The sequence below is a fragment of the Scyliorhinus canicula genome, chromosome 3, assembly GCF_902713615.1.
Source record: "Scyliorhinus canicula chromosome 3, sScyCan1.1, whole genome shotgun sequence".
In the NCBI taxonomy this organism is placed as follows: Eukaryota; Metazoa; Chordata; class Chondrichthyes; order Carcharhiniformes; family Scyliorhinidae; genus Scyliorhinus; species Scyliorhinus canicula.
Genome location: NC_052148.1, coordinates 138,628,186 through 138,644,457, shown reverse-complemented (window position 1 = coordinate 138,644,457; position 16,272 = coordinate 138,628,186). Strand labels below are relative to the sequence as shown.

The 16,272-nt window shown below is 43.6% G+C and overlaps 1 protein-coding gene across 5 annotated transcripts in view; it reads right to left on the bottom strand.

The window, feature by feature from the left end:
* zmp:0000000660 (arf-GAP with Rho-GAP domain, ANK repeat and PH domain-containing protein 2) overlaps positions 1-16,272 on the bottom strand; it is a 494,698-nt gene that overhangs the window by 145,827 nt on the left and 332,599 nt on the right. For all 5 annotated transcript variants that reach the window (XM_038791442.1, XM_038791438.1, XM_038791439.1 and 2 more), the window contains exons 18-20: positions 15,410-15,608; positions 6,714-6,780; positions 3,258-3,421 (exon numbers count right to left, since the gene is read on the bottom strand). In XM_038791442.1, the coding sequence (XP_038647370.1) occupies positions 3,258-3,421; positions 6,714-6,780; positions 15,410-15,608 (430 nt within the window). The remainder of the gene's footprint in view (positions 1-3,257; positions 3,422-6,713; positions 6,781-15,409; positions 15,609-16,272) is intronic.

Sequence of the window (16,272 nt, the reverse complement as noted above, 5' to 3'; positions counted from 1 at the left end):
GTACAAGTCCCGAAGGACGTGCTGTTAGGTAATTTGGACATTCTGAATCATCTCTCTGTGTACCCGAACAGGCGGCAGAATATGGCGACTAGCGGCTTTTCACAGTAACTTCATTGCAGTGTTAATATAAGTCTACTTGTGACAATAAAGATTATTATTATTAATTGCCCTTGAACTGAGTAGTTAGCTAGGCCATTCACTGGGCAATTAAGAGTCAACAATTGTTTGGGGTCTGGGGTCACATGTCGGTAGGTCAGACCAGATAACAACATTAGTGAACCAGATGGGTTTTTACAATAATCGATGACAGTTGCCATGGTTACTATTGCTGAAACTAGTTTTCTATTCCAGATTTATTAATTGAATTAAAATTCCACCAGCTGCTGTGGGATTTGAACTCTTGCCCCCAGAGCATTATCCTGGATCTCTGGAGTATCAGGGCGGCACATAGCACAGTAGGTAGCACTGTCATTTCACAGCTCCAGAGTCCCAGGTTTGATTCCTGGCTTGGGTCACTGTCTGTGCAGAGTCTGCACGTTCTCCTCGTGTCTGCATGGGTTTACTCCGGTTGCTCCAGTTTCCTCCCACAGTCCAAAGACGTGCAGGTTAGGCTAATTGGCCATGTTAAATTGCCGTAAGTGTCCAAAGGGGTTGGGTGGGGTTGCTGGGTTACGGGCATGGGGCGGAGGTGTGTGATTAAGTGGGGCTGCTCTTTCCAAGGGCTGGTGCAGACTCAATGGGACAAATGACCTCCATCTGCACTGTAAATTCTATGTCTACGTCTAGTCCAGTGACATTATCAATATGCCACCATCTTCTGTGAAGATAGAAACTGATTTGCTTTGTGTTTCCAGGATTTTCTGATTTGTTATATATTTTCCTCTCATTTAATAACCAATATTGGTTTTTAATTAATAAATTCAAAACCTTGTTGGGAAAAACAATGCCACATAAATCTGTATCGATTTTATCAACTGTCGGCAGTGAAATCAACTCCAATTCCTCCTCTCCTAGTTGGATTATTTCCAGAAACTATACAGGTTGCCGATGAACTATTCTATTGTACTTCACCCCATTTAAAAATGCACATTATTCCTGCTTTGGATGTAATAGCTGTACATAGATGCTACTATTGTCAAAGCCAAGAATTCCAAATAAATAGGGTTTGGACATTCTTGATATAATTCCCAGTGGATGCACAAACATGTCTATAATTCAGCTCTAATTTATCAATCACACCTAGGGAAGCTATAAAAACATACTGTGGGAAATGTCACAACAGTGCACTGGGGCATGTTCGCCTCTTAACACTGGAGTCGAGGCAGGAGAACTGGAAATGTTACCTTGTAACTGGACTATTCTATGCATGAGCAGAGAGTGCCTGATACAGGCACTTGTTTTTGATATTTCCTCAACTCAGCAGTGTAATCTGTCAAAGGAAAGCAAGAAACCTGGAAACAACAGTTTTTGTGGTACTCATGGAGAGAAAATACAAATTAAAATGACAGATATGGATCCTTCATCAGACCCAGAGGATATTACAGATGAACAACATTTAGAAAAAGAACAGAACAAGGGAAAGGGCAAGGGGAATTAAACTTTATCACAGGAGAAAACAAAACAAAATGGAATGCTCTATAAATCATTTTAGTGGAAAACAGAATTTACCTAAATGGCAGGGATGCTATTAGCCCGAGATTGTAGGAGGCATTCTAAGAGAAGATCAAAGAGGCTATGGGACACAGAGAATGCGTGAATAGATGAGGAAGTGGTGTACTGGAGGATCTCCACCCCAAAAAGCAACTTGGCCACCCCACCATGTCTCATTTGGATGACCAAAGGAGTTCAAAATTAAAATGACCAACTTACTTTTCTGAAAGGAACGAGTGGTTCTAATAGCTTTATTTCTTATGCCAAGGAAATTGGGCTGATCAGCTATTTCACGGATCACTTGGTATTTCCTAATAGGCAGGGGTAGCTCCATTTTTAACAATGCTGATGAATGGAGTGTTATGCAATGGGGGAATACATTTTGTGAGGAGCAGGAGAGGCAAGCTTTAAATACAACAAACCTTTCCATATTGGTTTAAGGAGATAGAGACACCTCAGTGGGTAATGAAAAAGTCCATCAACCCCTCAACCACTCCTATCTCCAAAGGTCGGGAAAAGGAACAGAATGAGGGTATTATACAGGCATGGATTAAAGATTGGCTAACAGGCAGAAAACAAAGAGTAGAAGTAAATGGGTAATTTTCGCTTTGGCAGGCTGTGGCTAGTGCGGTACTGTAAGGATCAGTACTTGGAGCCCCAGCTGTTCACAATATATACCAATGATTTGGATGTGGGCACCAAATGTAATATTTTCAAGTTCACGGATTATACAAAGCTAGGTAGGAAGGTGTAAAGCAGCTACAGGAAGATTTGGACTGACTTAGTGAGTGGGCAAGAACATGGCAGTTGAAATATAATGTGGAAAAACATGAGGTTTAGTAAAAGGAACACCATTTTAGTAAAAGGAACAGATATGCAGAATATTTCCTAAATGGTAAGAAATGACAAAGTATAGATGTACAAAGGAACCTGGGTGTTCTTGTCCATAAGTCACTGAAGGCTAACATGCAGGTGCAGCAAGCTATTAGGAAAGTTCATGGAATATTAGTCTTTATCACACGAGGATTTGAGGACCGACGCTTTGCTTCAATTGTACAGAAGTTTGGTTAGATCACACATGGAGTACTATGTGAGGTTTTGGTCACCTTACGTCACAAAAATATTATAGCCACGGAGGGAGTGCGATGAAGGTTCACCAGGCTTGTTCCGGGGGTAGTGGGAATGACTTATGAAAAGAGATTGGGTTAAATGCATTGAAGTGTCTGATAAGCCATGGTCGTACTGAATGGAGGAGCAGGTTCAACAGGCTGAATGGCCAATCCTATTCCTATATACCTCAGCCTATATACAATCAATAAAAATAGCCTTATTCTGGAAGTTGCAAATACAGCATTGTTACATCAGACGTGCATATGTTTCAGAAACTAAAATGTAGCTAACTACAGTAATTGTTTTCATTTCCAAAATGAACCTTATAATCAGCCATTTTCAGCCACCACAGTAGGAACAGCTTCTTGAAAGCTGTTGCTACATTTGTCAAACAAAATACTTCAAAACTATGAAACATATGGATGGGATTGCTTTTGGCATTAAGGAAGCAAATGTGTGTGACTTCCAGTGACACCCTGTAGAATGAGCTTGCTTACCATACTGTGTAACAAACGCTATGCAGCTGTCCACGATGATAGGAATGTCATTTTTGCTGAGCTGTTGATCTCGTAGTGCATTACCATCTGTACCTGCCGCTTTTCTGATGGCCGTGTGCCAAACTGTAAAATCCAGCTTCGTGTGGCCATGGATGTACAAAGTTCTACAAGGTTACAACAAACTCTTAGTCCTTGACAAAATGTTCCACTTGTCCAAATTTGATCCTACTTTGGGAGAATCACTATTTAAGCATTAAACTAGCCATCTGAACCTGGAGAACATATTGCAGCTACGCAATTATGCCAGGCTAACCATTTAATCAAAATAATTACATTTAGACAGCAATAAATAGCACAAATTATTGCTTAAGAATTCACTGAGAGTTACTTCATGCAGTGATGAAATCACAAATAAAATCCTTTGTTGTGGATGCCATCAAGTATCAACTAACAGAACATCCAGGTTGACATCTGCCACAACAGCTGTGCCCGAAAAGAAAGCACCTTCGACAGACATAGGCACTAGTCCATATTAATGATATATCATCCCAACTAACAAAGTAATAACGGTTATATTGGAGAAAATAGAAAGTAATGATCTCAATTTGAGACTTCAGTGGATGCTTAGAAGGTAAAGAAAGTATTCTATTTAAATTGCTTCCTCCTTTTACAGAGATAAAATTATGAATTTATATTAAATTGATTTTTTTTTAAATTACTGCCAGTGTTGACAGTCCACCAGGTGGGATCTCCATCTCTCATTCGGTGATCCGGTATCATTAATTACAGCACCTTTCCACAGTAACTTCACTGCAAATGTGGAGCCACTGCTGATCCCAGGAGAGCATGCAGCTGAATATTGGTTTTTCCTCTCTCTCATTTGATCACCTTAGTGGGATTATTTCTTGTGGTCATTCCCACACCCTTTATTCTTCTCCATCCAACATGCCATTCATTGATATGATTTCAGTAAGAAGTCTTACAACACCAGGTTAAAGTCCAACAGGATTGTTTCAAACACTAGCTTTCGGAGCACTGCTCCTTCCTCAGGTGAATGGAGAGGTATGTTCCAGAAACATTTATACAGACAAACTCAGAGATGCCAGACAATGATTGGAATGCGAGCATTAGTGGGTAATCAAATCATTACAGATCTAGAGATAGGGACTAATCCCAGGTTAAAGAGGTGTGAATTGTCTCAAGCCAGGACAGTTGGTAGGATTTTGCAAGTCCAGGCCAGATGGTCGGGGGTGAATGTAATGCGACATGAATCCAAGATCCCGGTTGAGGCCACACTCATGTGTGCGGAACCTAGCTATAAGTTTTTTTGTTTTGTTTTTTTTTCTTTTTTTTTCCTCCCTCTCTCCCTTCCTCCATCCCTCTCTCCCTCACTCTCCCTCCCTCCCTGTCTCTCCCTCCCTCCCTCCCTGCCTCCCTCTCCCCCTCCCTCTCTCTTCCTCCCTCCCTCCTTCCCTCTCTCTCCCTCCCTCCCTCCGTCTCTCTCCCTCCCTCCCTCTCACTTCCTCCCTCTCCCTCTCTCCCTCCCTCCCTCTTTAGCTATAAGTTTTTGCTCAGCAATTCTGCATTGTCGCGTGTCCTGAAGACTGCCTTACTACACTAGGTTAAAGTCCAACAGGTTTGTTTCAAACACGAGCTTTCGGAGCACTGCTCCTTCTTGCAACACCAGGTTAAAGTCCAACAGGTTTGTTTCAAACACGAGCTTTCAGAGCACTGCTCCACACTGCAATGCAGAATTGCCGAGCAAAAACTTGTAGCTAAGTTCCGCACGCATGAGTGCGGCCTCAACCGGGACCTTGGATTCATGTCGCATTACATTCACCCCCCACCATCTGGCCTGGACTTGCAAAATCCTACCAACTGTCCTGGCTTGAGACAATTCACACCTCTTCAACCTGGGATCACCCCCTAGCTCTGGATCTGTAATGATTTGATTACCCGCAGATGCTCGCATTCCAAGCATTGTCTGGCATCTCTGACTTTGTCTATATAAATGTTTCTGGAACATGCCTCTCCATTCAACTGATGAAGGAGCAGTGCTCCGAAAGCTCGTGTTTGAAACAAACCTGTTGGAGTTTAACCTGGTGTTGGAAGACTTCTTGCTGTGCTCACCCCAGTCCAACGCCTGCATCTCCACATCATTGATCTGATTTGGCTTTGATGGCAGTGCCTGTGCTAAGGGATAGTGACAGTCGGTGCATTGTATATTGCTGATATATGATGATGCACATGCATTTAGAACACAAGTTTGCCATCATTTGCCCAAAATTGTCCTAAGCTGCGTAAAACCCAAGGGGATTTCAAATCTGTTTTTGCAATCTTTTCTGCTAGCTTGAAAATAATCGCATGGAAACTGGCTCCTCCAATAAACGCAGCTGCACCCCACAGTGCATGCTCCTGCTAACTACGCTCATTGGCTGATCTTCCAGGAGGCTTTCAAAAATAAGCTTTTTTGATTTCAGGTAAAAGGCCATGATTTAAAAGCTTTTATTTGACTACTTTATATCAGTTTAATTAAAAAACACTATATCGGACCATCTGCTGAAGTCACTTTCAGCTATTTAAAATCTGGTTACTCATAGAGGTGGTTGTCGAGCAGCGGATAATTAAAATGCTCTTTTTTGAGATATATCGATTTTCAGCTGTATTAATAAAATTACACCAGACTATCATTCAAATATATTAAACACCCATCAAAATGCCCTTTCTAAAATGCTGTCTGTTTTTTGCACTCAGACATATAGAAAGGAGTTTGAGCAACAACTTGAACAAAAGAAAAATAAGTTCTTGAAACAAGTGCAACTTGTTCTGAGATCTCTGACTGAACCTGGCGTTCCTTGTCCCCATTTGTAAATGCCTCGTGGAATAATCAACACTGATTAATGAAGCACGATAGCTAACATAACTCGGAGTTAAAAATTCTGTAAAACCGGAGTTTCATTTTAAGGTTTACAAGGTACCAGTAATTTCCCAAGTTTCACCCTCAAGGAAATTAACAATGTTTCTGCATGCATCAGGTTAGCAATCTTGTTAAATTAATTTAACTGTCTCGATGCTTTACTTCATAACACAGGAATTCGAGGACTCATACCGGCCACAGAATAGCGGACTACGAATAAGTAGATATTAACTAAACATCGGCACAATTATAAAATTAATTGGTTGTAAATAGATTTCTTAAAAAATATATTTTTAAAATGATCTGAAATTTATTAAAATAATAAGCAATGTTTTAAAACACTAAGACATTTTGAAATAATACAGTTGGTCAAACAGGGGTCTTTAACTCTATCCCAGCAGCTGTCAATTTACATCAACACTGACCAAAAGCCCTAAAATGAGGTAACACAGCTTATTTCCAGGATTCTGGCAACTTGGTACATGCAAAAAGTCTCACAGGTGTACATTTAATAAGGATAATTTAAAATAATTCTCTACCTTCCTTTTTCTACTAGTAGTAAGATGTCCCTCTTCTCACCGTGCTTCTCAATCTCAGTACTGACAGCTGTGAATAGAATGAGAAGAACTGATGTAAATTAGACACCTTTATTGAAGCAAAGCCAGGATGAAATTCTTTCAATGGTGAAGCAGGTCTATAGGAAGGGGAGCCGGGATGGTGGTGATGGGGGGGGGGGGGGGGGGGGGGGGGGGCACGGACAGTGACCCATGGCCGGGATTCGAACCCGGATCCTCAGTACTGCAGTCCCAGTGCTAACCACTGCGCCACATGCCGTTGTTTTTGTAATGTTGACTAAGGGGGTCATGAAATCAGGAATAAGTCACCTGCTCTTCTTCGTAATAATGCCATAGAGGCAACATATGGGGCTTCAGTTAAATGTTTGATTTGAAAGGTGGTACTTCTAACAGTGCAGCGCTCTCCCAGTCCTGCCCTGGCTTAGAATCTGGCAGTCGTGTTTCTTTTTTTTTTCTTTTTTTTCAATAAATTTAGAGTATCCAATTAGTTTTTTCCAATTAAGAAATTTCGCGTGGCCAATCAACCTACCCTACACATCTTTGGGTTGTGGGGGTGAAACCCACATAAACACGGGCAGAATGTGCAAGCTCCACACAGACAGTGACCCAGAGCCGGAATCTGACCTGGGACCTCAGTGCTGTGAGGCAGCAGTGCTGACCACTGCGCCATCGTGCTGCCTAGCAGTCATGTTTCTGACGTGGGGCTCGCCCTGCAAACTTCCAAGTCAGAGATGACACTACTACCCACTGTGCCATGACAGACACCTCAGGGTTCCCCCTTCAAATAGTCAACAGTAACTTCTGCTGGAAATGCTTGTGTGCATGCACAAGAGATAATAGTTTCTGCATCAGCTTTAATGGTTACATTGATCATCAACATTCACTGTCTTAGCCCACACATGAATGGTCACTGTGGAGAAACAATGAAGTTCTTAAGGAACGGTAGTGGAATGATAAGGCAATGCCTGGCTGCAACATGGGCAATTAACAAATCAAAGATAACTGACAAAAAAAGCATTGTGCCAAGAAGAATATAGCCTAGCCTCCCCATCGTAACAACCAAATGGCTCTCAAATAATGAAAATTTAGTTAATTTTCACTAAATAAATAAGGAAATCTATTCCAAGTGTTGATTACCATTGGTGAGAAGAAATTCATTCTTGGATCATATAACTAACAAGCTAATTATTACAATTATCACATATGTAATCAATCATTTGTGGTACAGTGGAGAAGGCAAAAGATAACACTATATTCACAAACAATAGCTGTAAGTATCGGTCTAACCTGAAGGTTAAATGACAACATTTACAAAAAGTTTGTGTGTTAGAAAATCTTATAGCCTTTAATGCTAAAATTATTAAACTGATCAGGAATGATTTCAACTTCCATGAATCTATTTTGTGTCGGGGAGGGGCAGACAGGCTGGGATGCAGGGAATCCAACAAAACTTAAAACCTTTGCTTAGAAATGTGGTGATGACTTGCCTGTTTTGCAGGTGTCCAAAACAGCAGACAGGGCACACACATTGAGGTAATCGTCTGCATGCAACATTGGCATGGACATCAAAAGGGGCTGTTTAGCACACTGGGCTAAATCGCTGGCCTTGAAAGCAGACCAAGGCAGGCCAGCAGCACGGTTCGATTCCCGTAACAGCCTCCCCGAACAGGCGTTGCAATGTGGCGACTAGGGGCTTTTCACAGTAACTTCATCGAAGCCTACTCATGACAATAAGCAATTTTCATTTCATTTTCATTTCAAAAGTAGAACCCAGGGCCTGTGCCTCAAACAGACGTCAGCATCTACCAGTAAGAGGCATAAATCTTATTCATACTGCCCTAATGGAATTGGTTTGCCCTGAATGCAGCCGACATAAATGACACACATTCTTGAAAGGGAAAATGTCTGCCTCTACCAAAAATATGGCTTGAAAACAAAGCTAGGAGATGAAGGAATGCTTTATAAACAGGGCTGTTGCTGACCACTGGTCGCCCTATATCTGAATGCTGCCTTCTACTCCTTCTTGGTCACTGACCCCCCCCCCCTCATTGCCTGGCCACTCCCATCTTCCAACAGTCAGGGCAAAGCAGCTTGCTTGATTGACACCCATCCATCACCTCAACATTCACCTCTCCCACCACTACACACAGTGGCAGCCGTATGTACCATCTACAAAATGCAATGCAGCAACTCACCAAGGTTCCTTTAACAGCACTTCCAAACCCCCTATATGCACAAGGATACCAGACACATGGGAAAACCACAACCTTCAAGTTCCCCTCCAAGTCACACACCATCATGAATGGAACATAATCGCCATGCCCTCACTACCGCTGGGTCAAAATCCTGGAACTCCTTCCCTCACAGCACTGTGGGTGTTCCGACATAAAACATGGACTGCAGAAGTTCAAGAAGAGAGCTCACTGCCCTCTCAAAGGACATTAGGAGTGGGCAATAAATCTAGACTTAAAGCAGCAACACCCGCATCCTGTGAAAGATTACAAAGAATTACCCTTGAGTCACAGTGGCCTGAAGCTAAGACCAGTCTTTGCTGAGCCACCAGAGGACACCAAGCAGATATTTGCAACTTGCTGGTGTGATCTGGATGAGGCATGAGATCCAATATTCGGTAAGCCTCAGGTTTATCTACTTCAGGACACAGAATATTTTAAGGTCTTTGAATTTAATGAATTATATTACAATACTTTTCAGCAAGTGATGATCAAAACCTCATATGATTTGCTGAACTTGAAGGATAATTCAAATTTCTGAAGGACGAATCGGTACACGCAGAGGAGCTGCACTTGGGAATTTCTGGAGATGTTCTCTATCCACCAGCAATTACATTGGCTGAAATCCAGAGAAATAGCAGAAATGGTAATTTAGTCAAGGGTTTCCATTGATCTTCTGTTGTCGGGAAGATGAGATATTGGGACAACCCCAAATGGAATTCCATTCCTCAGTGCACAAAGCTTCATCATTCATATCTGGGCAAGAGGATGGCATTGTGGTAATGTCACTGGACTAGTGATGCAGTGGCCCAGACTAATGCTCTCACGGCAGCTGGTAGAATTTGAATTCAATTAATAAATTTAGAATACAAATCTAGTCTCAGTGACCATGAAATGGCCATCGACCGTCATAAAGGCACATCTGGTTCATTAATGTCCTTCACGAAAGGAAATCTGCCATCCTTACCTGGCCTGGCATTGGCTACAGATCCACTGCAATGTGGATGGTTCATTTAAAAACATTTTTTTTTATTATGGCATTTGTATGAATAGCAAATACAAACCAACACAAGAGTAAGAACAAACAGGAACCTCATAATAAATAGATAAATACCCAACACTCCAGCGTCCCAGCAATTACTCTTCTCATGTCCTGCCTTCCCCATTTTACCTCCTTTATCTCCCCCCTCACTCTCCCCCCCTGCTGACACCTCAATATTCCTTGAAGTCGTCGATGACTGGCTTCCGTCTCCGGGCAACCCATCGACCAACTCTCTTAAGACAAACTTGATTTTCTCTAACCTTAGAAACTCCAGCAGGTCACTCACCTACATCCCCGGTTTTGGTTGCTCCGAGTCCCTCCATTCCAGCAAAATACATCTCTGGGCTACCAGGGAGGCAAAGACCAGAACATCAGCCTCTCTCGCCCCCTGGATGCCTGGGTCTTCCGACACCAAATATGTCCACTTCTGGATTCAGGACCACCTTCTCCCTCAGCACCTTAGACATAACATCCACAAACCCCTGCCAGAACACCTTCAGTTTCAGATATGCCCAAAACACGTGATCATGGTTTCCCCCCCACACACCCCCGCGTGCACCGCCCACATCTGTCCTCTACCCCCTTAAAGAACCTGATCATCCTGGCCACCGTCATGTGTGCCATATGAACTACCTTACACTGGATAAGGCTGAGCCTCGTGCACGACGGGGATTCATTCATCCTCCTCAGAGCCTCCTCCTACAACCCAGCCTCCATTTCCTTCCTCGTTCCTCCTCCCAGTTCCACACGACTTTCCTCATCGGGGCTCCCTCCCAGTCCATTAGCTTCTTCTAGATCTCGGACACCTTGCCTTCCCCCACTCCATTCCTCAATAACACCTTATCCTATAGTCCCGAGGACGGCAAATCGGGACATCGGCCATTTCCATCTGAGAGCGGGTCATCTCCCTCAGCATCTCATGAAGGTCAGCCTACGGGCAGCACAGTGGCGCAGTGGGTTAGCCCTGCAGCCTCACGGCGCTGAGGTCCCAGGTTCGATCCCGGATCTGGGTCACTGTCATTGTGGAGTTTGCACATTCTCCCCGTGCTTGCTGGGTTTCACCCCCACAACCCAAAAATGTGCAGGCTAGGTGGATTGGCCACGCTAAATTGCCCCTTAATTGGAAAAAATGAATTGGATACTCTAAATTTTAAAAAAAAGAATGAAGGTCAGCCTGGAGTAACATCCCCAGCTCTTCAGACATTCGGCCAAGACCCTCAGCCATGGCCGTCACCAATCGCGCAACACCTTGGACACCTTCACTCATGATACCGACGTCATGCACCAGGCTCTCCACTAGCTACCATAGCAGTGTTGGCCTCAGTTCCATGCATTGTTGGTGAAATCTCCTGCAAAGTAGCCTCAGGGACTTCTCCAATCGACTATGGACCTGCTGGAGTGTCACTGACATCTCTCCCGAATGTCCTGACTGTACCTTAATGTCTCCATCAGCTCTGGGTAACCCTGTACCAGAGGCTCAACATCAGACTAGGACTCTGTGCATCCTGGGATCCAGTAGACCTCCGACTGCTGTCTCGTCTGGGTGTTTCTGCCTCCACCTGGTGTCATTGACCATTTTACGGCACTGGAGGCCAGTCCTCCAGTTCACACTCCCGGAGCTTACAGCCGCCACCACCTCATCCCAGGCAGCACTGGCTGCCTTGTGGCTCACGTCCGGGACCCAAAGGGGAACAGGACATCCCTCCTGGCTTCCACTGCATATAGGAGCCTGGCCAAGATCGCCGAATTATGGGGCCGGTTTTCTCGGCGCCATGGTTGTGAGGGGTTGGCTGTACAAGAGCTGTTTAACTGCTGCTTGACCCTGTTGGGGGTGGGGGGGGACTAGCGAGCATGGTCCTCGGCTGGCGAGTTTTAATTTGTGACAAAAAGCCCATGGGGCCTCATCAAATTAACGTTGAATAACAATGCCGGCCTCGCTGGGCTGAGTGTCTGGGAGCTGTGGCAAATCCCGCTCGCTACCACACTTACAAATCTTTCTGGAGAATCGTTGCCGTTGAATCAAAAGGCTAGTCCACACTTGTGGCATATTATCTAGATTAACACTTCGATGCATGGCATTAAAGGTAAAGTAGTAAATTGGCTTTATAGAGGATAGAGGATTGGTTAATTAATAGAAAGCAAAGAGTGGGGATTAATGGGTGTTTCTCTGGTTGGCAATCAGTAGCTAGTGGCGTCCCTCAGGGATCAGTGTTGGGCCCACAATTGACATAGATGATTTGGAGTTGGGGACCAAGGGCAATGTGTCCAAGTCTGCAGATGACACTAAGATGAGTGGTAAAGCCAAAAGTGCAGAGGATACTGGAAGTCTGCAGAGGGATTTGGATAGGTTAAGTGAATGGGCTAGGGTCTGGCAGATGGAATACAATGTTGACAAATGTGAGGTTATCCATTTTGGTAGGAATAACAGCAAACAGGATTATTATTTAAATGATAAAATATTAAAACATGCTGCTGTGCAGAGAGACCTGGGTGTCCTAGTGCATGAGTCACAAAATGTTGGTTTACAGTTGCAACAGGTGCTTAAGAAAGCAAATGGAATTTTGTCCTTCATTGCTAGAGGGATGGAGTTTAATACTAGGGAGGTTATGCTGCAGTTGTATAAGGTGTTAGTGAGGCCACACCTGGAGTATTGTGTTCAGTTGTGGTCTCCTTACTTGAGAAAGGACGTCCTGGCGCTGGAGGGTGTGCAGAGGAGATTCACTAGGTTAATCCCAGAGTTGAAGGGGTTGGATTACAAGGAGAGGTTGAGTAGACTGGGATTGTACTCGTTGGAATTTAGAAGGATGAGGGGGGATCTTATAGAAACATATAAAATTATGAAGGGTATAGGTAGGACAGATGCGGGCAGGTTGTTTCCACTGGCGGGTGAAAGCAGAACTAGGGGGCATTGCCTCAAAATAAGGGGAAGTAGATTTAGGCCTGAGTTTAGGAGGAACTTCTTCACCCAAAGGGTTGTGAATCTATGGAATTCCTTGCCCAGTGAAGCAGTAGAGGCTCCTTCTTTAAAGATTTTTAATATAAAGATAGATAGTATTTTGAAGAATAAAGGGATTAAGGGTTATGGTGTTCGGGCCGGAAAGTGGAGCTCAGTCCACAAAGATCGGCCATGATCTAATTGAATGGTGGAGTAGGCTTGTGGGGCCAGATGGCCTACTCCTGCTCCTAGTTCTTATGTCAACAGATACCACTCAACTTTCATCATCAAAACAGTGCCTTGTCTTTATTTTATTGTAGTTTATGGCATCATGCATGCAAATTGTCTGCTTTGTTTACTCAGCAAACAATTTTAAAATGTATTAATTGGCTTTTTAGTGTTTTGAGCATTCTGTGGGCCAAAAAAGTGTAATATAAGTATAAGTTCTCGCCTTCTTATTTGACGAATATTAAACTCTGGCAAATAAAAAAGGAAAAGTTACATTTGTCAATATTTAAAAACCTAGTATGAATTAACGCTAAAGCTCAGCAAATGTATAATGAGTCTGAATCTTCAGTCTACCTTTCATCAGCAATTATACATTCACTGAGTAGCTCAAGGTCAGCCACAATGCCCATTAACAATTCTGAACCACTTTTTCAAAATAACCCAATTTCTGCGAAGATAATTAAATCAATTTCTACAATGCTTCTGTTTCAATGTTGAACATTCCATAAAATATATTTTCATCCAAAACTGAAACAGAGTCCTGAATGTTTTGCCAGTCGGGTGGCATGGTGGCATAGAGGTTGCACTGCTGCCCTCCGGCACTGAAGACGCCGGTTTGATCCCGGGTCACTGTCGGTGCGGAGTTTGCACATTCTTCCCCTATCTGCCTGTGTCTCACTGCCACAACCCAATGATGTGCAGGGTAGATGGATTGGCCACGCTATATTGGCCTTTAATTGGAAAAATTAAAAAAGAAATTTTGCTAGTCAGACACGCAGACTCGGAGAGCCCAGAAGGGAGACGGGCAACATGCTTCCCTCCTCAATTGGCTCCGTGATGCAATTTCCCAATGGTTGGCCAATAAACAGGCAGCCACCTGAAACATACTCTGGGAAAGGCTCCGCGCTTCCTGGGAAGGCAGAAAGAGAGCAGGTGCGGAGAAAAGGAAGGGTGTGGGCTGGCGCATCTATCGTGCTCCCTCAGAGGGAGGGCCACTGCGGAGCTGTCTCAGCGAGCGGAAGAACTGTAAATTGTAATGGAGAATCAGCAAAGAGTGTCTGGGCAGCACAATCAAACATAAACCTCAGACCCAGACAATTTTTAAAATATTATGTATGCTCTGACATTTGGGCCTTCCTGGTTTGAGGTTGAAGCTACTTCGTAAAGGCTGCCTGGCCAGTCAGCTGACCCGCTAACCGTAAATGCGGATGGGCGTTCAATTGGTCCCTTAATTGTTCAATCGCTTGCTGGATTGTCAGTGGGTGCGTTTCCAATTCTCCCTGCCCAAAACATCACGCGAGTGTCTATTTTCAGAAATGAAATCTTGACACCAATACCTCAACAACCTGAATGAAAGCAAATTACTGTTTGTGTAAAGAGAGTGGAGATTCAGGGAGTGTTCCCCTCAGAACGGAGAAGATCAAGGGAAGATTTGATAGAGGTGTTCAAAATTGAGAGAGGCTTTTATACAGTAAATAAGAAGAAACTGTTTCCATTGACAGGAGGGTCGGTAAACGGAGGAAATAGATTTAAGATAATTGGTAAAAGAACCAGAGAGAAATGAGAAGATTGTGTTTTAAATACAGGGCAATATAACAGAAAGGAAACAGAGTCCCATGTCGGGTGCTTTTACTCGGGGATCCCCTGGCGCAGGCAGTGACAAGGACAACCCCACTATCAAACGGTACTCTGCGTCATTTGGGGCCTCAGCAAGCAACACACCCACCGAGGCCGCACTTAGTCTACCTCCTGCACTAATGAGCTCCTCTCAGCAGTGCAGAAAGAGATCAGGGCTTTAGACCCCCTTCCACAGCCTCCGGGCACCCCCAGTGCCCCAACTCACTTCCAAAGAGGTCCTTGTGCCACTGCACCCCCCCCCCCCCCCCCCCCCCCCCGCGAGATCTAATGATATCTCGCGAGGCGTAGCGAGCCAGGTAATTACTTGGCGCAGCGCTTATTGACTTGGGGGCCATGCAGCCATTAAACCATGCCTACAGTCTTTATTGCTGGAATGCACTTCCTGAGTTGGTGGTGAAAGCAGATTCTATGGTAACATTCAAAAGGGAATCAGGTGTATGTCTGACAAAGAAAAACATGCAGGGCTGTGGAGAAACAGCAGTGCAGTGTGACATATTGGATTGCTCTATCAAAGCGACAATACAGGCACAGCATGTTGAGTGGCCACCTTCTGTGTTGTAGTAAATGCAATGTACTGAAGACTTACTAAGTTCTTGCAGCCTCTTTAAATGGACAGAATCCTCTTCAGCAATGTCCTGCTCGGGATAAAACCAGAGTTGTGATTTCTCTAATGCAAACCAGCCCGCTTTCCAGTGTCCTAGGTTGTGCACATCTTTGTAGTAGAGCCGTCCAATCAGTTCATAGTCTCTCTTGGACAGGGTTTCTACCGTTGCAGGTATAATAAACTAGAAAACATAAATCAACCAGGAAGCTTTAAAGTTGTAGAAGATGACAATTGCATTTTTGAAAAGAGAAAGTCAATATATGATTACGTGCTGCTTACCTCACACACCTAACTTAACTGATCGGCCTCACATTTAGAACAAAAAGGCTTTTCATACTTTGAATATAGAAATCGAAATCTGTATTGCTCAGTAATAGTTCCTGCTCTTTACTCCACCAAATCACACTCTGTAGTTGTGTTGTATCAAACTTTATCCTGATTTTTCCACATGTACAATTTTGGTGGCGTGGGAACTCATTTGGCCAGTAAATCGGCATCTAAGTTTGGCAGGAAAAATTATAATGGAACATGTGTTGCCTTTAAGAAGAGTTAGTTCAGTAATGATCAAGGTGCAGTCCCATGATGGGGAAAGATGGGGTAAACAAAATAGGAGCTACCTGGGAGAAGAAAGTGATAGAGAGGCAGGTGAAGCGGAAAAAAGGGTGCAGATGACAGCTGTTAGATGGATAAGTAAGTGAGGACAAGGCTGAATATGGAAAGTTTAGAGGAGCAATGAAGAAAATGAAAATAAGAAATGCAAGGCAAAGAGAGTATGAGAAGAGATTAGCAGCTAAGATAAAAGAAGCATCTAATCATTTTCAATGGTCATATTTGTAGTAAATGAT